Raw genomic sequence first — 21,630 nt, 5'->3', positions numbered from 1 at the left:
GAGCACGCAGAGGAACTACAGCCCCTGGGGCTGTTAGATCAGGTGCTACACAGCAACCAATCATGCGGTCGGATTCTCAGATACATTGGGGCGCTTAGACAGCCACACCAGTTGGAACCAGGACCAGGAAGGGGAAGGTAGGGTCAGAGTGTCAGTGGCACTCTGACTAGGCCAGATTAACCCCATAGGTCCAAGATAGGCTCCAATCCAGTAAACTTGTGATTGCTTCAGGGAAGGCCCCTTAGATAGGGACTCTGCCTCTGTGGAGCCAAGTGTCAGTGACACAGCAACGGACACTACTGTATGTGGTGTGTCAGGCCTGTGGTCTGATACCAGGCTGCCATCTTTGTCAGAGACTATCTATGGTGGGACGCACTGGCTGGAGGCAAACCCGTGCAGAGGCGGGAGACGTTGTTGGATCAGCCTGATCATTTGGTTGTTGTTCAGCTACAATCAGGAGCTGGAGCCCCCGGGCAGGTATACAACAAGTGCACCAACAGCCGACAGGCTAGCACTACGCCTCATACTTGGGTGGGATTGACATTTTGGGAAGGACACTAGGGCTCTGGTGCCCCTGCACCCAAAGTACAGTGGGAATACCCTGTGGGGTTAAATGCATCTACATAGTTTATGCATTGTGTTGTATTATTGCTATGCTGATTAGGTGTCCAGTAAATACTGTTATACCATAACCTATGTGTGTAATTACTGGGTACATTGTCTTGGAAGGGCTTTCCCCCTGCATGCGGAGCCCTTCCAGGTGGAGGCACTGTATATGTGTAAGTGTATAGGTCACCCCAGGCTCCCTTCAGCGGAGAATCAGGCCTCCTGTAAGCCATCCAGGTAAAGCACCACCGTAGCGTCCCTAGACATGGGGAAAAGGGGGCTACATAAAGTGATAATGTTTCTCTTCTTTCACCCGCTGACTCTTTTCTCAAGCTTGCCCCCTCTAGCTCCGTTGAAGTCTCCTGCAGAGAAATTCCACATACTTCTTCCACTATCCTACTTTTGATCCCACCCTACAGTACTTACACCCTTAACCTTCTCTCTGTTAGAGGCGGAGATGTAACAACATATCTGTAATTGTGGGGCAGTCCTGCTTTCCCCCCTACCTGAGGTACTGAGGAAACAGAACAAAAAAGTGCTGCCTGGCAACTCAGCTACTCACGCCATAGCCTTAGCTCCAGAAGTAATTGGGCAGCAGCCTCTTTAAGCTCGGGCTGGCAGCCTATTGAAATTCTTACTACAGATAGACAGCCATGATATCCCACTTCAAGCTGCATTTGAGAGAAAATGTGGATGATTCCACAATATATCTGTTAGTACCTGATGTGTGGATCTTACCTGGTCTGAATAAAGGTCCATTTCTGCTTCAACCCAACCTCCCTGTAAATAGGGCTGCCAGACCCTGACATGCTACTCAATAACAACTAGAGCTTACCCTCTCCTGGAATGTCTATGCAAAAGTGCCTCCTTTTATAGAGGACTGTGTCTGGATTGGGTTTTAAATATCTGTTTAAAATATTCACTGGAAACCCAGAAGTTCAACCTTTTTGTTTTGCACCAGTTTGTGTATTCCACCTCTCCTTCACCTGCTTACAATTACCATTTTTTACACCTCCAACTGCTTCTTGAATGCTCTTCCATCTATCACATGTATAAATATTTTCCCTTTGCAGGCCTGTATCTTAGGGACTCTCAACAGGGGGAGGGGAGGGGAGGGTGGGCAAAGAGTACCACTATTTGTGAATGCAGTACTGTAAATGCAAAAAGAAAAATAGTCAGGCAATATATAGATCCGGACACAAAATATTTCATATACATTAAAAGTCACAAAAATACACTTGAATAAACTACTGTATTTGGCAGATCAATACATACAAGAATGATAATAAATTCACCAAGCACTGCCGAAAAGTTAAAAGTGGTGGATAGGACAATACTGTACTTTCAGATCATGAGAACCCAGATTTTACAAACTGCATTATATTTATTATGAACACACATTAAATAAGTTATGGAGGGTAAAAAAGTAGAAAATTGATAGGAAGCTAAAGGTGACACTGAGTGCTCAATTGCATGTCATTTCCCAGAATCCCTAGCTGCAGTGGAATCACTGCATGCTACTGCACGATATAATGATGAAACACAGGGTTTCAAACCAACTGGTAAGTTTTTTCATGACACATTTATCCTAAATGTTGTTCATAATTTGTAAAAGAGAGGGAGGGCCAGGTTGAGCCAATGATTAGCTAACAGACAAATCGGTGAGATGAGGGAATTGGTTGAATTGTAGTTCTTTACATGTTTTATGTGACAAACAGACTCAGGGGTCAACCAGGAACAGTAAGGGTTCTCTGTATTAAATCTACTATAGTATTCCAAACTGGAGTAATTTTAGACACCTCCACCACAGATGTATGGTACATAAGTACTAATTGCTCACATCCTTGCCAACAGAGTGGAAATATGCAGTATTGGGATAGTACAGCATCTGTGGAGGTAGACTGGGGTTAGATACAATTTGTGAAGGAGCGTATATCCATTGTCCTTGTTGGTGGTGTATATTGAGATATTGGATCCCCCCCACGCCACTCTCCCAATCCCTCATCATATATCTACATTTAGAGTTATTGTCATATTGAGAAAATATTTGATACAGAAATTTGGTTCAGGGAAACCTATTGCCATTTTGGGTTCAAAATTGTCTAATTTGAAGATATTCAAGAAATAATTATTTGTGGAAATCATTCATTTCTTAAAAATATACAAATTAATAAGTTGGTTCTGAAGACAAAACATCTATGACTTTGTAGACACTCTGTGACTTCCTGCAAGCAAGAGCAGGGCCCTGCATAGAGATTTTGGGTTGGCAAAAAAGTGAGATTTTGGATGATATAGATGCTTTTTCTTGAGTTTCTCCCACATCTTAAGTGAGTGATGTACTACTGGGTAATCATTTACACATACAGTATAAGGCAATCTGATCTGGGCAACCACATTACCTTGTCTAAACAGGAAAAAGGGTTAATAGAGTTTTCAAGGTCTACTGATCTTTTAATGTCAAAAGGTAATGCCAAGATATCTGGGTTTCCACCCTCTAGCACTGGTGGATGATTTGACCCTTCCAGGATCTGGACCCGATCTGTTTCGATGAACTAGAACACCCCAGAGATGCAGAAATCATGTAAGACTTTTATTTTCCCCCTGTGAATAATGCAGATTTTAGAACCATTAAGAACTACTGAGAGTCTGAAGTGGAAAACCCAGGGGTATTTTACTTTATTGTTCCATAGAATCATAGTTATCCATTTGAATTCTCTATATTTAGCTAAGGAAAGTGGGGAAATATCAGAAAATAACTGAATTGGCACTTAATCCAGATATATCTTATTTGGGCTCTGCTTGCACGTACGATATCTTCATTCCTCTTATAGTTGTGCATGCAAAGTGCAATATCCCACAGATGATTCAAGGAGTTACGCTTAGGCTGCAATGCCCAATGGACAATTTTAATCGCTCTATGGTCTACATCTGGGATCAGTAGAAAAATAAATGTGCTACAATATGTTATAAGGTGAATCATCAATCATGATGTTTCCCTACCTGTTATCTAGGTCCCCCTGAGATTCTTTAAGGACAGATATCTGAGAGTGAAGTTTGGTGGTTTCTTTCATGATATTTTGAAATTAATTCATCCATCTTACCCTCCAGTATATCTGTTCATGATCTGAGCATCAAATTCTCCTGCTTAATTAGGAAAGGGGCTTTCAAAACTCTGTTTGAAACGTTTATTCAATAATATCAAAAACATTAAGCAGATCTTGCTTTCGGATTAGTTTCTGGTCAGATTTGGTATCAGTGTCCAAGTCAGTGCTGTTGCCTACCACAGTCTGTGTGCATGGATAAGAGCAGCCATCTTCATCTGAGGGTGCTTGCTTCATTTCTTGTATTATAAAAATGAGACCTTCAAAGTTGAGTGTTTTTGTGTTGTGTTTTGTGCATTATGTGTTGAAGAACTTAAATTTGCCCATTTGGAATACAGTAAGTAGGCCCGACACTCAGCAGAGCAACGCAAAGAGATAGCCATACCGATCGGCACCGCACAAGCACCCCTGAGTACCACTATTTGTTTTTTATTTACACACGTATTGTTCAACTTTCTTTTCCAAGAAAAGATTATTTATTTTACAAAAAAAGTCTCCTTTTTTTTTTCACAGCAAAAGTATTGTATAAATCATTGTAAAATAATTCTCCATTTTTCATATATATATATATATATATTTAATCAGGCACAGCAGTAGTGAATTTAATAAGCCATTTCAACAACTGCTGCTTACATGCACTTACACTTTTACACACCCCATGTACAGTGAAATCTATTGAAAATATTTGCCACAACTATACTGATTACATTGCACGCGCTATAGGACTGAGATGTCCCTCTCCTACTCCATTTATGTAGTACCTGTCTATGCATATTATATTTTATACTGTAAATATACTATCAGACCTAAATAGAAAAAAATACTACAAGTGATTTGAGTATGGAAGCGTTTTACTTCATACCTGTCTTTACGTCCTTCCAGTCTTCAGACAAACTGTTTTTTGCCTGAATTGTATATTTGGAAATTGGTTGGTGATTGTCTGTTCCACTGCTCCATGTAATTTTCACAGAAGTATCTCTAATATCCTCTGTTCTGACACCACCGGGAGGACCTGGTGGACCTAGAGAATGTACACATAGTATTATCAATACTGTACCAAATATGTACCACATATATTTCATGCACAAAAAGTATCCAAATATCTAGATTGTATTGTGTACAAGTATTTGTATGTGTTTGGCTTTTGGGGGGGGGGGGGGACTAATTGCATCGTTATTCCATTACATACCATTCCTCTCCCTTGTTGTAGATGAATTAGACTGTGTATAGACAATTACCAAAACTTCCTTTTTTTTTACATGACACATGCTTCTTGTAACATTTATCCATAGCCCAACAAAACGTGTGTCTCCACCCTTTCACTTGTAATGAATTGTTTTAATTTTCCCAATCCAACATCATTTTCTTATTCATGCAGGGGATACAAATATAAGTACCTTAGTACACTGTCACTGGAAGATGAATTTTCCAAATAATTATTTAAATGTAGAGTTGTAATCAGTGTGGAAGTGTTGGAGCACCACAGGATGTTGTTAAGACTAGTTATCTTTGTAGAAATGCTCACCTCTGACTACAAGATCAGCTGAAGCTGAAGAGTTGTCAACAATTGTTTGTGCAGTGCAAATATATCTTCCAGCATGCCTAAGTTGGGTATTTCTGATAAACAGTTCACTACCCGCTTCAGTCTGTTAAAAAAAAAGAGCAAACACTTTAGTTACTTTACAATATGTTTTCAATAATTAAACATTGTATTATCCCACTGTTGAACTGTTAATATGGCAGATTGCATTATTGAATAAAGCTGATCTTTCATAATATTGTAGCTGCTTGTTATTACCTGAAAAGAGAACAGAGGGTAACAGAAGCAGAACAATTATTTTAGCTTAGAGTATTGTTAGCAAGATTGTAGATTTGATCAGTTAGAAAGCATCATACTACATACAGTATAAATCCTTTCATGAATAATCCATGGATCACTAGATATCATCTAATGATAACAGATATCAATGTAATTCTCTGAGCATAGATCCAATCAAACTGTGTTGATCATACAGATACAAAGCATATAAAATACGTATTGCACTTGCAAAGGTGCAAACCTGCCACAAATCTACTTTCATCAAGACACCATATGAAAGAATTATTAACAAATGCTGCCCTATTTTCTTTGCATCCCTGAAGAAGATCGGAGTATTAAACGCGTAGGGTGGTCCCTTTATTGTGTGAGAACACCGTACTGCCTGTTTGTCCTGCTACTTGCTGCTGCTGCTGCTGCTGCTGCTGCTGCTGCTGCTGCTGCTGCTGCGAAGACCGGAGTAACCGAAGGCGGAAGATACTGTACCATTAGACAAGCTGATCAGTGAGGTCATCCACTGCGCGATCTGGAGGAGGAATACACAAGCTTCCAGCTTCCAGTCACCGGCACTGCAGCAAGGCACGGTCGGGACATCTACTGGACCCAGAGTGGTCAACCTGCCCCTGTTCTTGTGGGAGCATGTGAGTGTAATGGGCTCACTGCTCATATACAGTATATGTTTTTTAATTAAACTGTGTCACACTATATCCTCTCCTTTCTTTTATTTAAGGTACGGGAGAGTTCCTGCTTTAAATCTGCTCCAGATCAGAAATCTGGAAACGCTTGATTTACACTCATCACGTGAGTGGGCATTCATCCGTGTATTAGTAGTTCATTTGTTTATTAGACATTTGCACTATGGTGTTTTGTTTCCTTTTTTTACATGCCTGAAGGGAGTTTTGTGCCTTGGAGTGTTTTTGTTGCCTATTTCTAAGGGTGTTGAGAAACAACCTCATACCAGCTGCATCTCCCTGTTGGTGATATAACTATTTTTTGTATTAATTAATTATCACTAAGTGATTTGGGTTTGCGCTTATTTTCTGTGTTGCACTTCTTTAACCCAGTCTGTGCTGAAAAGCTATGTAATACGACAGTCATAAGCTTATAGGGGTCCATGTTAAAATGGATAAGAAGTAAAGAGTGACACACTATGCTCATTTGCATGTTATTACCCAGAATCCCTGCCTGCTAGTTTGCTAAGCGATAATGGGAACAGAGATAGAGATGCAGACCCGTCTGAGACATGCAAATGTACCACAAGTGGTATTTTTTTTTGACTGTACACTACCATGGAGGTTTTTTGTCAGTTTTTTTACCCACCATAACTGTTTTAATGTCTGGTTATACCTAATGTCTACAAATTGTTTGCTGTACTTACTCAAATAAATTGCTACTCAACTTCATAATGCTGAAACAGTCATTTAAATATGTTTAGCATTATTAGTTTTGCTTGTATTCAAATTTATGGCACTTGTTTAAGAGTTACACTCTCTATACTTTAAAAAACAAAGTAGCACATTTTATTTACTGGTGTACAGTATCTGACATTTATTGTTCCAAGTGCAAACAGTTTTTTTAGAATCCAAAAGAGATTTTGTCCTCAAGTCTACTTGGTGTATACATGTCTTCCAGTGCTAGTAGATTGTGGGGGGAGATATACCAAAGTAACTTTTGAACAAAACGTGCACAAAGAGAGATGTTTTCATCTAGACAGTGTATCAATATACATTCTCAATTTTTTGCTCAGTGTGCCCAAAGTTGTGATTTGGGAAATATCGATATGTTACCCGGTACACATGTTGTACTGGGATGGAACAAAGTCAGTGTCTCGTGTGCTCCACGTTTTCTCTTTTGAGATATGTCTAACCTGACACAATACCTCCCAGAGCAGATAAAGTATAAGAAACCTGACTTACAAGCCTATTATACATTACACAACCAAGAACAAAAGAACAGCCTCCCCCATGATTGACTGATGGCAAACCTGGATCTTTATTGACATACTGGGCTCCTGTGATTATCCATATGCTTTTTTCCGTTACTATAATAGGGAGGTGACGGCTAAAATATATAACATCGCTGTTTGTATATGACCGCTCACCTCACACCATGAGGTGGGGGTTCGTAAATGAGGGATCGCCGGCTCGAATGGAACTAGTAGAGGTTTTGCATGGTGGAGGACAAGTTGTATTGTATTGTATGTCTTTATTTATATAACGCCATTAATGTACATAGCGCTTCACAGTAGTAATACATGTGGTAATCGAATAAATAAAAGATAATATAAATAACAGATCATGGGAATAAGTGCTTTAGACTTAAACATAACATTAAGGAAGAGGAGTCCCTGCCCCGAGGAGCTTACAATCTAATTGGTAGGTAGGGAGAACGTACAGAGACAGTAGGAGGAAGTTCTGGTAAGTGCGTCTGCAGGGGGCCAAGCTTTATGTATCATGTGTTCAGAATATCCAAGTTTAAACTGATTTTAAATGGCTTTGATGCCTAAATATTTTCACATTTTGAACACGTTAAAAACACTTAACTTTGCAGCTTAGCTTTCATCACTGCAACTTTGGAATGGCTGCAGCAATATTTCTTAGTTTGCTGTGAACTTATCTTCCCCTTGGCAGGAATTTAGCTTTATGTATCCCTAACAAGAATAAGATTGCTTCATAGTTTACTGAATCAGGGCCAACGTCCCTTTATGACATGTTTGAGTAAATAAATAACACATTGTTAATAGTCTGCTGTGGTTTGATTTTTCTCTTTCAAAATCATGTTGAAATTGGAGCTATTTCAATTAAGTCAACATGCTATAATAATTAGCACCTGTAATTAACACTTATATGCTAATAGATAGGTATAAAATACTTTAGAGACATCACTCAGTTGTTCATGGTCTGCAATGTTCACAAAACGTGTGAAGTTATTAGTGCTGGTGTTGGTACTAACAACTCTAATACGTGTGAAGAGTAAATGCAGCCTTAATTCCTTTACTGCAGGAGTCTGTAAATTGTAACAATATGTTGCAGGCTCTTGTGAATCTTGATTAAGTAGCAAGTCGTTATGCAAACCACTTTAATTGTCAAAGTATTAATTTTAGGACTCTAAATAACTCTTCCATATAAACAGACGTTCATAATATCAGTGATGCACATATGAACCCTACATACAGGACATGGGACACTTATTGCAGACCATGTTAATAATTCTGGTGCGCACCACCATATTTAACCTTATTCACCAGTATAATCAAAATACCCAATTTAGTAACGAAATATTTTTTTAGGCAGATTTTCAAGTGTCCAACACTTCTTTCTCCTACTATCAGCAGGTACACCATCCAGGGGATCTACAGTGTCTGAAAGAGGAACCTTGTCACATTATGAGCTTTAGTTCTGTTTAGCAATGATAGCAAAACTGGATCTGCAGTAGTGAGCTGACCTAACTGAATTCTGAGGACTACTACAAAATTACATAGGGGTCCACAGTAGGGATGCGCAAACTGGTCCAAATCCATTTCCCGGAATCTCCTTGTTTTTTAGACCAAATCCGTCCCCCCTTCCAAAATGTATCCGTGGATTGGGTACTAAAAATTCAAGTGGATTTATCTGAGTCTGTCATGGGATACAACCCCTGTGGATTTTTAAGAATCCGCACTCAGATTCCTTATTGAATCCCAAATCCGCACGCAGATTTTTAAAAATCTGCTCTCTCTCTCTCCCCTCCGATTTAATCTGAGTGTGGATTTTTAACAACCCGTCCGTGGAATATTCATCCGCCATGTGGATTGTCAGTGAGAGAGAAAAAAAAATCAGAAAAGGGCAGATCATCCTTTTTGGGACTGATCCGCGGAAATCCGCAGACCAAAAGAACCGACCGATGCGAGGCGGATCCAAATCAGCAAAAAAGATTCGCTCATCTCTAGTCCACAGACGACAGTGTGAGAGTCTTTTTGTTTTGCATGCATTAAATAATCAAATTAGTTAAATATGCAAACAGGGTGTTTATTCATAATAATTCATAGTGTCTTTAAATTATTCACTCCATTATCATTTATTATGGCTTATAATAGGGTGAATACTTTATGGATACCCTGTATATTATTGAAATGAGAGAAACCTGAATCCTAAACAACACAAGGCTGATTCGGAAAGATCTCTATGTGAACTGCTGCATTAGTTGTTCTGCAAAAACTCTGCACCTTACTGTCTTGTATATAGTGTAAGTATGTGGTCAGCGGTGGATTTCCAGATCTGCCGCCCTTGGCACTTACCTGGTGCTGCCTCCTCCCTGCTGCCACCCTGTCTTCTTTGAAATCACATGTCAAATTACGTTGCAGACGTCACCAACACGATGTCACATGCCATCTTGTTGCCATGGCAACGCAACGTCATGACCTAATTTGACGCTGTGACATCGCGTTGCCTTCTTCGTCATCTCTTCCTGCAGGGTCCTTATCATGGCATTGCAACGTCAAATGGTGTTGCGTTGCCTTGACAATGGGACGTCCTGTGACATCGTGACACAATGTGGGCGTCTCATTGCTATGACGTGCGTCATCACTACGCCATGTGATGCCCCATTGTGATGGCGACACAATTTGACGTCGTAGCACCGTGATGAGGGACCCTGCAAGAGGAGACAGCGAAGGAGAAGGTAAGAGGCCCCACACCACATGGCCCTGCACCGTGCCCTGCAATAATCCCAGGCGGCCCTGCTTCCCAACCAGCCCAAGCCCTCCCCAACCAGCCTACCACTGCAGGCATGCATTCACTGTCCAGGCACTGTCCTTTTTGGGGGATTTTAAATTGCTATCCCCTATTCACATTGCATTACTTCCTTCAGAATGCCCAGAGAGCGGGCAGCGCGGCAGTCATGGTTTCTCACAGGGTTCCCCGACAGGGGATTTATTTCTGTCTTCTACTGTATGCTGCTGTACACTGTGAGTTGGAGGATTTCCCAACTTCTTGAGCCTCATATGCTCTGCCCTACACATTCTCTGATGAGTAGGAAAAAACATGGTTTCAGAATTGATAAATTGTTACCGAATGTCATCTCACCAACAGTATATACACCCCAGCCAATTGGAAGGCTGTATAGCCTGTAATTCTTGTGTGGGGAAATAGCATTTCCAGACTGCCTCGCTGCAGCAGGTCAATTAGTTAATCACAGATGATTTCTGCCTTTAAATATCAAAATTTTGTAGCTTCATTTGCTGACTGGAAATTTTAAATCCATCACCCAGCCCTCCTTCTCCTATAGTCTCTTCACTTTATTATGGGCCTTATATGTTCTGTTCTGTCCAACCCGATTTTATGAGTAAAAAAAAAACAAAGCTTCTAATTCAATAAATCATCGACTTGATGTATCCTACCCAATGTTTTCTACATTACTTTCCGTTTTATTTTTTCCTTTGGTACTGTTTTTAGAGCAGTTGGCTTCAATTAATGAAGCTCACGTCGAGTGGGGATCTAAGTCTGAAACTTGATTTCATTGTTCTCCCTCCAATCACATTATTATTAGACCCATTCTTTCGTCATAACATAAGTAACAACTAAAGCGCTTACCTAATCCAGTGGAATGCAGTGTTAAATGGCTTTTGGTATTTAAAGTGCTAATAAAACAAAGTTATCCTCTCAAAACATAATTGAGACTTGTTCATGGCAAGTGCATGTTTAATTACTAAAGTTGGATTGATATCAAACAACACTGAAATAATAAGAACATCAACTGTGAATACAATCTATCTTGGAATTTAGCTTATCTTTAAATCAACTTACAAAATTAACTCGCTGTAATACGCATGCTAAAAAATGAGGAAAGAGTGACGTTAATAAACTAACCTGTTCTCACATTAGAGGCATTTTAAAAAAATTGCAGTTTGGTGATAAAAATGTTGCAGGGGAAAGAAAAATGTTTTATAACATCATGGTGATGTACAGTACATGGCTAAATGACCTATGATATAATGAGTTCCTATATAAAGTATATATATATTATATACACACCTACCCACACCATTGGTATACACTCCCATTCCACACACACCTTTTGTAAAGTGCAGTATACACTGTGGGTGCTTTATAAGTTTATATTTACACACACATACACACACAAACACACTCTTACATCACTAACATTCAGGGACCATTTAAAACCTTAAGTCATAAATCGCAAACTGCACAGGGGGATGGATAGGCTTCAGTCACATATACATTCCAGGATGCACTGTTTTTAAGTAAAAACCTCTCTTGCTTTATCCATTGTAGCACCGCCGGAAGAAGAGATCAGTGTATCTCGAAAGCTCACACAAATAAAAGCATTTTGTTAGCCACAGAACGGTATTGTCTATGTGTTTTTGATTTTTTATATATATATATATATATATATATATATATATATACAGTGTTCGACAATCCTATACATTTACACGCCCGGGGCGGGTGGATTTAACCTCCGGGCGAGTAAATATTGGCCCAAGCAGCACACGTGTTTGTTTTTTTAAATTTCCCTGCTCGCGCTCAAATTTCCCTGCTCGCGCTGAAAAAAAACAAAAAAACTCTCCCTGCCTGACAGCTGATTGGCTCGCGCTCCCAGGCTTTGTGGGCGTGCGGCCAGGCTCTATATGAGCCCGCCCCCAACGAGCGGCCATTTTTTTCCCAAGGAGGACACAGTAAGTACTATCTGTTCCTTCCCCCTGTCCCCGCTTCCCCCCGTGTCAGCCCGCGGGGCTGGGAGATTGGAGCGGGGATGTCCCCTCAGGTCCCCGCTTCACCCCGATCCCCGTGTCAGCCCGTGGGGCTGGGAGATTGGAGCGGGGATGTCCCCTCAGGTCCCCGCTTCACCCCGATCCACGTGTCAGCCCGGGGGGCCGGGAGATTGGAGCGGGGATGTCCCCTCAGGTCCCCGCTTCACCCTGATCCCCGTGTCAGCTCGCAGGGCCAGGAGATTGGAGCGCGGATGTCCATCAGGTCCCTGCTTCACCCCGATCCCCGTGTCAGTCCCCGGTGCCGGGAGATTGGAGCGGGGATGTCCCCTCAGGTCCCCGCTTCACCCCGATCCACGTGTCAGCCCGCGGGGCCGGGAGATTGGAGCGGGAGGGGGGGAATGGGGTGGTGGTGCTGGTCGCGGCCTTTCCTCTCTTCCGACCCCCCCCGTGTGTGTAGAGTGAGAGAGTGTGTGTGTGTGTGTGTGTTTGTGTATGTATGTGTGTGTGTATATATGGGAGTGTGTGTGTGTGTGTGTGTGTGTATGGGGGAGTGTGTGTGTGTATATGGGGGAGTGTGTGTGTGTATATGGGGGAGTGTGTGTGTATATGGGGGAGTGTGTGTGTATATGGGGGAGTGTGTGTGTGTGTGTGTATATGGGGGAGTGTGTGTGTGTGTATATGGGGGAGTGTGTGTGTATATGGGGGAGTGTGTGTGTGTGTATATGGGGGAGTGTGTGTGTATATGGGGGAGTGTGTGTGTATATGGGGGAGTGTGTGTGTGTGTGTGTGTGTGTGTATATGGGGGAGTGTGTGTGTGTGTGTGTGTGTGTGTGTGTGTGTGTGTGTGTGTGTGTGTGTGTGTGTGTGTGTGTGTGTGTGTGTGTGTGTGTGTGTGTGTGTGTGTGTGTGTGTGTGTGTGTGTGTATATGGAGGAGTGTGTGTGTGTATATGGGTATGTGTGTGTGTGTGTGTGTATATGGGTATGTGTGTGTGTGTGTGTGTGTGTGTGTGTGTGTGTGTGTGTGTGTGTGTGTGTGTGTGTGTGTGTGTGTGTGTGTGTGTGTGTGTGTGTGTGTGTAGGACACCAGATCAGTCACCCCCCCACCTAGTCAGTCAAAGTCACCCAGTCAGTCACCATCTCCCCACCCAGTTCCCCCCCATCAGTCAGCCCCCCCTATCTCCTCCCTGTCTCTCCCCCCTCCCTGTCTCTCTCTCCTCCCTGTCTCTCTCCCCTCCCCGTCTCTCTCCCCTCCCTGTCTCTCTCCCCTCCTTGCCTCTCCCCCCTCCCTGTCTCTCCCCCCTCCCTGTATCTCCCCCTCCCTGTCTCTCCCTCCTCCCTGTCTCTCCCCCTTCACTGTCTCTCTCCCCACCCTGTCTCTCTCCCCGCCCTGTCTCTCTCCCCGCCCTGTCTCTCTCCCTGCCCTGTCTCTCACCCACACTCTCTCTGTCTCTCACCCACACTCTCTCTGTCTCTCACCCACACTCTCTCTGTCTCTCACCCACACTCTCTCTGTCTCTCACCCACTCTCTCTCGGTCTCTCACCCACTCTCTCTCTGTCTCTCACCCACTCTCTCTCTGTCTCTCACCCACTCTCTCTCTCTGTCTCTCACCCACTCTCTCTCTCTGTCTCTCACCCACTCTCTCTCTCTGTCTCTCACCCACTCTCTCTCTCTCTGTCTCTCACCCACTCTCTCTCTCTGTATCTCACCCTCTCTATCTCTCTGTCTCTCACCCACTCTCTCTCTCTGTCTCTCACCCACTCTCTCTCTCTGTCTCTCACCCACTCTCTCTCTCTCTGTCTCTCACCCACTCTCTCTCTCGGTCTCTCACCCACTCTCTCTCTGTCTCTCACCCACTCTCTCTCTGTCTCTCACCCACTCTCTCTCTCTGTCTCTCACCCACTCTCTCCCTCTGTCTCTCACCCATTCTCTCTCTCTGTCTCTCACCCAATTTATCTCTCTGTCTCTCACCCACTCTCTCTCTCTGTCTCTCACCCACTCTCTCTCTCTGTCTCTCACCCACTCTCTCTCTCTGTCTCTCACCCACTCTCTCTCTCTGTCTCTCACCCACTCTCTCTCTCTGTCTCTCACCCACTCTCTCTCTCTCTGTCTCTCACACAATCTCTCTCTGTGTCTCTGATACACACTCTCTCTCTCTGTCTCACACTCTCGATCTGGATATCTTATTTACCCTGTATATCTTAACTGAACTATACTACACAACTTAATTTATACTGCTTTCTTCCAGATCTGATATAGTGCAGAATAAATGAGTTCTTCAGTATTAGGTGATACCTTTTTTATTGGACTAACAATTTATGTCATAGGACAAGCTTTCGAGAGTCGAAAACTTGTCCTATGACATAAATTGTTAGTCCAATAAAGAAGGTATCACTTAATACTGAAGAACTCATTTATTCTGCAATATATATATATATATATATATATATATATATATATATATATATATATATTTATACAGTGTTCGACAAATCACCCAAAAATCTACTAGCCCAACCAAAAAATCTACTCTCCACCTAGTCCCGCCCCTAGTCCCGTATTTGTATTGCTAAAGCCAGATCTATTGACAGCTTTACCCTCAGTCCTTAGATTCTTTTCTGATTTGCTTGTTCTTCGCAGATTCTGTTATAGGCAGGAAGTATACTCTATTCCTGTATGTAATTCAATCTATTGCTCTTTGTATACATAGCACATACACAATGCCTTGTTTAATACCTGACAAAACACAAACCTTTGCTCTTCTTTCTCTGGGAATCACTACAAGTTTTTTTTGTTTTTAATCCCGACATATTTACCAAGGATATAAATAAATAATGCCAAACCAATTTGTATTTCCAAATGTGTTGATATGAAATGACACACCCAGTGCTGACTGTTTGAATTACTCAAACTCGTTGTCGGGGAAAATAATGCATTTTTCTACCCCACACTACGCCACACTTTCTCACTATATTACAGAGATGGCAATCCCACATCGAGCAAGAGGCCCTAAACTCCTTTAAATAAAGGAAAATAATGTCAGTTTACCCAAATGAGTATCAGAGTTATTTTCCCTAAGTTAAATGCATATCCACAAAGGTAATTATATGCAAAACGTAGGTTAAATTAGCACTGCCCTGCATAAGATTCAAAAGCATGGCTCCTGTAACACTCGCCTTGCCTACAAGTGGCGTTATTCTCACCCAGACCCTGAAATATGGGTTTTGCCAGATGGGTTTTGCTACTATTATAGTTGGAATTTCTTAGGGCCTCTGAATAGATAAGTGTTTGTCAATCAAGTGTTTTCTTCACCCTTATTCCACCTGTCTTTATCAGAGAACCAATTAAGTTAGGGGGAGGTGGTGAGGGGTACTCTGGCTGTATAAGCTCTTGCTGAACACAGTGACATCACACAAAAGGAAGCAGTCAGAGGAAATCAAACCCCTCCCACATCTAACTTTAAATAATATATTCTAAATTCTTATACTGTAGGTGATAGATCTGAGTATAAAATGTATCAATTAATCAGATGAGACCCCTTAAACATGTCCCTGGAATTAGTTTACGTTGTTCTTAAAAGTGATTGCCCTTTTAAGGTCTACCACCAAGCTAGGTTTTCAAGGCAATATATACCTAAATAAGTTGCCTTGGCAAAATTTTAGTGCAAGGTGAATTTGTTTCATTACATGTTAATTACCGAAGTTTTAAAAACTTGATCTGTTAGTGGACTTGAAGACTGGACTTTAACCACCCTGTAAGGTTCATGTCTAGGTGTCTTACCATGACAGCACATACCAGGTCAAACCTCAAACAGGCAGGTATACCAGGAAATGCCACCCACATTGTGAAACGCGTGGGAGATCCACTCTTGGCCTGCTTTTTCCTTTTTAACTGGTCTATGACCTAATAAAAGATACATTTTATCATGTAGTCGGATTGCCAGCCTCTGTTCCTCAGTTGTCTGAGGTGCTTATTCCCCTTTCATTGGCTGGGAAGTTGGGGGGCTCTCTCAATGTAGTGGTACCTCTACATTTTTTCCTGCGTAAGGAAGTTTATAGGGGGTGTTCACTTTAACTATAAAATTATTTTTGCCTTAAATGTGTCCAAATCCAAGTAATCACAAGGAGCACACATTTGATGTACAGAGAGCACTAAAACAATATTAACAGAGGTGTTTTTGAAGACCATTTTCATACAATTCGGTGGTGCAAGCAGGGTAGCGGTTTAAAAGAATTCACTCAAGTTTGGTGACATCCACATATATGAAGGATAGGTCTCAAAAGGATTGTCACCACAACAAGCACTAAAAGTGCATGCAGCACAATTCGTATATTCATCCTAAGAAGAAAGAGCAAAGGCGTCATTATCGGATATCTGTAAACAGCCACGTGATTATCGGTCAATACCATTATGAGACCCTACTGTTTATTCTAAATCTTACATCCTCTGCTGAAGCAAACTTTGAAAGATTAGTGATTTTATTACACTAAATCCTTTCTTTCTTTTGGATTATTGCTACAGTTTGGGTCTTCCCATAAAGCGTGCTACAATGGGAAGAAGGAAACAGAAAACAGGATGAAGATTACTACAAATAGTTGGTTTAGGATAATGTCCCTCATTGATTTATATCTTTTGATTTTGCATATTTATTTTATGCGTTTTTTTAAACTGATGTTTGAAAGAGTCAGTCTTTGTACTATTGTCTTGTATTATGTTGATTTTTTAAAACTGGTTTTGCACCGTCTCTTTCACTTTCTTATTAAGTGTGGTTTTGAATAGCTAACAGACACATAGCAATGGCTATATTTATGTGGGTAGATGTAGACAAAAAATGACTCCTGACAAAGCTGGGTATTCAACAGAGAAACGTGTTAAGTGAAACACAGAAGGAATGAGATACTGACCAGACCGGGAGAAGTACCGTGGGAACCGTGCTGAAAGCTGACTGTTGTTTCTGCGCGGCCGCATATGGTGGCAGCACACACTAGAAAGCAAGCTACCATCTACACCCAGGTCCATCATCGGAGAGGGGAGAGATTGCCTCCTTCAAAAGAAACTGCTATATGTCCTATATGACAGAACGCTTGTTCATTCAGGGGGGTCTGTTGTTAGCGGTATTTTTTACTATTAAAAGCATTGTATGCTACGCAATTAGTCCCTTCTCTCCTTACAAACAAACACACACACACACACACACACACAATACCCCACAAACCCATCCTACACATACAGACTATCCCACAAACCCACCTATACCCACATACACACTACCCCACAAAATATACACACATATACACTACCCCCACAAGATATACACACACACACACTACACATACAAAATATACACACACACTACCCCCCCAAAATACACACACACACTACCCCCCCAAAAAGCACACACACACACCCCACAAAATATATACACACACAACCCCCACAAAATATACACACACTGAAGAAAATTAGTGTTCCTTTGTGTAGATGCAGTAAAACCTTATAAACAATATGAAAAAGCTCATTAAACCCACTTACACAAAAATTCATACCATCGGATAAGAAGTAACTTTCTAAATATAACCTAAAAACTTTCTGGTAGCTACTGTATGGATTAAACTAAAAATCCGCAGAGCGAATTATTTTTCCCAAGTATTTTAATTGAAACATTTGAGTCTGTGCATGCTTATGTCAATTTCTGAAACGGTAGTAGGGGTGACCAGATGTCTCGGTTTAGCAGGGACAATCCCGTTTTTTAGACCTTTGTCTCGACTTTCTGGGCCATTGTCGCAACGCATGCACGATTGGCGCTTGCCGGCCATGCATGCGCACGAGCAGCCGGCAAGTTTCGATCGCGTTTGCGCATGGCAACTGCCAATCACGCCTTCGCACAAGTGGCCAGCAAGCACCCATCGCCTACTGTATGTGTGGCCAGCAAGCGACGATCACGCATGTGCAGTGGTGCGTTCACCATTTGACATGCACGGTCGGTGCTCGCCGTTCGCACATGTGCGCAATTTGGACCTGTTTTTCCCAGTACATATATGGTCACTCGATGTGATAGTAAAATATCATTGTCACCAGCTGTTAACCAGCATTAAACAATATTATAAGCTACACTGTTAGAAATTCCGGGCATTATTAAAATCCCTGCTCTCTGATTGGTGAAAATTCCGGACATTATCCATTCAATAATGGGCCGGAATTTTTGGCACCTTCCCAAGTTTTTTCAGCCAATCAGCTTTGACTTCTCATACACACTGAGTGACAGCACCTCTCAGACAGGTGAGGTGATTAGACAGGAGACACCAGCAAGGTACTGACTCCTCCCAAATACAACCGGCAGAGAGCTCCACACAGGAGAACACTGAGGAGAAAGGTGTGTGTTTTGTGGGTGTAGAGGGGGGCAGCTGCAGTGTGTGTTTTGTGGGTGTAGAGGTGAGGGTGCAGTGTGTGTGTTTTGTGGGTGTACAGGGGGCTACAGTGAGTTTTGTGGGTGTAGAGGGGGGCTGCAGTGTGTTTGGTGGGTGGGTGCATGCATGCGTGCATAAAGAATTGGGGCTGCAGAGTGTGTTTTTGTATAGATGGGGTTACAGAGTGTGTGTGTGTATTGAGGGGGGCTGTAGTGTTTATTTGTGTGTGTATAGAGAGGTGCTTTAATGCATTTACAATTTGTTTTTAATAAACAAGTAAAGTAAAAGCACAAGAAAATGTAGAATATCATGTTGCTAAAAATCAATTTAGCTATACAAAAGAGTCTATCTTTTTTATGAAAAATGTAAAGCAAAGCCTACATTAAGCCTTTAATAGTAATAATCCCCTCTGAACTGGACATTACTGGCCAATAATGCCATTCTTCAGGAATTATTACTTAAATACTCACTGGAACAAATGATTGGCAAAGTATAAATCAAAACTGTTTAAAAACACATTGTCTCATTCTAAATAGACTGTAGCGAACCAAACATTTTGTTTGTGGTATGACTAGGTCTTTCTTTCTTAAAAAAAAAAGTATGATCTCAGTGGAAGTGAGAGGGCTTACACGGCAAATAATAAAATGGGCATCAGCATATTCTGACCACAAATTAGGTACAGTAGATAGGATAAATGCACTTTCATGAAAACCCTCAACTTGACTTGGTTACAAACTAGCTTCATTAGAACAAGGAACATTAAATCACTAAGTGGAAATGCTATATGTTTCAAAATGTACCTGTGGCTCACCACTGTCACAATTTGCAAAGCAAGCAACTGTTAACATATTAATCATAAAATGTTTTTAAAGCAGACAGCATTAAATATTTTATGGAGGATTTTGAAACATGAATGCTTGCATGTGTACATCGCGCCAACAGCATCTGTCCTGTATGCCAATGTACAGTGATGCCATCACAGAGTTAAATAAATCATCTGGATGAAACTTTCGGCAGCACACGTCTCGAAATGGTGGTAAACCTTACATGTTCTTAATGAAATCTAACTTTAACATTTTTGGGGTGGGAAATGAAATGCTATCCTTTAATGGAAATGAAATGTGAAGTACACAGAAAACATATAAGAAACTAGACAGGGATTAAAGAAACATTGCAATTGCTGCACTTCTTTGTGATTCAAAAACCTCTATCGTGCAGATAGTCATTTTCAAATTATATATTCCATGTTCTTGCCCCTCTATAAAACAGCTTTTGTATACTGTACGATTTTACATATGTTTTCACATGTCACCTGGCTTTATCTCACTACAGCACTTTATTTAATTGACCTCCTACCTGTATGTTTCATTATAACGCTTTTCCTTCAGAATTTCCTCTCTTTAATTCATTACTTTTTCATGGTTCTTTTTGGTGTTTGCAATGTCTAGTTTCATATTTAGTCCAAAAGACAATTTTTGATGGTCAGGGATTTTCTGCTTTTGTGCCATACGTAAAGACCTTATACAACTTGCTCTCCTGACCCCGGTTAAACCCAATTATAAGGGAATTAATTAAGTACACAATTTCGCATAAATATTAAACTCACAGATGTGCATTAAAGTCGTGTGATGGTGGGATTAAATGAGAATGGGAAGAGAAAATCTGATAAACTAGCCAATAGGAATAAATAGGATATAGAGCAGATGCATTCTTGGGAAACAGCCATTTGTTGAACTTGGTATCATCGATTTGAGAAGTGCAAGAAAGAATAGTTTTATTAAAACAGTACTAGATATTGAATTTATCAATCCATTAGCCATATAAAACAACAACAATGACTTGGGTCAAGTGAAACCCATTTCTCTGCCAGAAGGCCAGTGGTGGGAGTGCCACGTGACACTTTTAGTCTAGGATACCAATTTAGAAGGGCACTGATCTATCTTCGGCACTACATTACAAATAACACATTTTATAAAATGTGTAATGTATGTTTTTAGGGTTTTAATTCTTCATACACGTTCTGCTGTATTCTTTCTATACATAGTATAGTGTTTTGTATAATTTGAGAAAGATTGTATTTGATTTGTAATTAGACAGGCTAAAATATAGAAATATTGGATATAAATGCTTCGAGATTTTATTTCTTTGTAACCATTACATTTAATATATTGTTACATTGTTTACAATTAGGCATTCTTTGGAAAATGAGAATGACTTTTTTTTGTATCACACTAGTACAAAGAAAACTACACCACGGAAAGAACAAATTAACACCAATTTATAATGCTACTTATTTATTATCTGTAAGTCTTAGGATGGGGCCATGGTGTCTTCGCCCGTGCGGAGGCGTGTGCAGCTGTGACGTCACCGCGTGAAACGTGTGCGTTTTGTGGCCAGTGCAGACGCGCCGCCCCGTGCGGGGCGTGCCTGGGGGCATCATGGAGCTGGTTCGCCCTCATTGGGCGGACCGCTCACGCGACCGGCCTGTCGCACCAATAAATCAGTTTCAACTGATTTCTTGCGCAACGCGCCCCCTCCCGCTTCTGCCCCTGCACGCGTCCGCACTCCGCATGGGCGCGATCACTGCCTTAAGGCAATCTGATCGCTCAGCATGTGAACTTCTCCGCACAGTCTGCGCCAACATGGCCCCAGCCTTATTGTTTCCCTAACTCAGGGGGGCGCAAACTTTTTTCCCTGCGCCCCCCTGCCGGCTGTCCCCTCACTCCCGCGCCCCCCCCCAACCCCAACTTACCCTCGCACCGGCGTAATGATGTCACGCTGCCATAGCAACGTGACATCACATGACCTCGCAGCGTCATGTTGACGCCGCGTTGCCATGGCGACGCCGGGAGGAAGCCGCCGGAGCCACGGGTAAGTATGGTTTACAGAGGCCCTGCAGCTCCCCCGGCACTTAATTTAAGTGCCTTCGGGAAGCGCGCGGGGCCTCTGTAAACCCCGCGCCCCCCGTCGGCAGTCTCGCGCCCCCCC

At 41.7% G+C, this 21,630-nt stretch overlaps 1 protein-coding gene across 2 annotated transcripts in view; it reads right to left on the bottom strand.

Annotated features, from left to right (window-relative positions):
- The window catches only part of CNTN1 (contactin 1), a 296,276-nt gene that overhangs the window by 57,616 nt on the left and 217,030 nt on the right, over positions 1-21,630 (bottom strand). For both annotated transcript variants that reach the window (XM_075600076.1, XM_075600077.1), the window contains 2 exons: positions 5,233-5,353; positions 4,570-4,728 (listed from right to left, as the gene is read on the bottom strand). In XM_075600076.1, the coding sequence (XP_075456191.1) occupies positions 4,570-4,728; positions 5,233-5,353 (280 nt within the window). The remainder of the gene's footprint in view (positions 1-4,569; positions 4,729-5,232; positions 5,354-21,630) is intronic.

The sequence above is a fragment of the Ascaphus truei genome, chromosome 5 (genome assembly GCF_040206685.1).
Source record: "Ascaphus truei isolate aAscTru1 chromosome 5, aAscTru1.hap1, whole genome shotgun sequence".
NCBI classification, from domain to species: Eukaryota; Metazoa; Chordata; class Amphibia; order Anura; family Ascaphidae; genus Ascaphus; species Ascaphus truei.
Note: the sequence above shows the minus strand (reverse complement) of the source record. Positions and strands in the feature narration are given on the sequence as shown.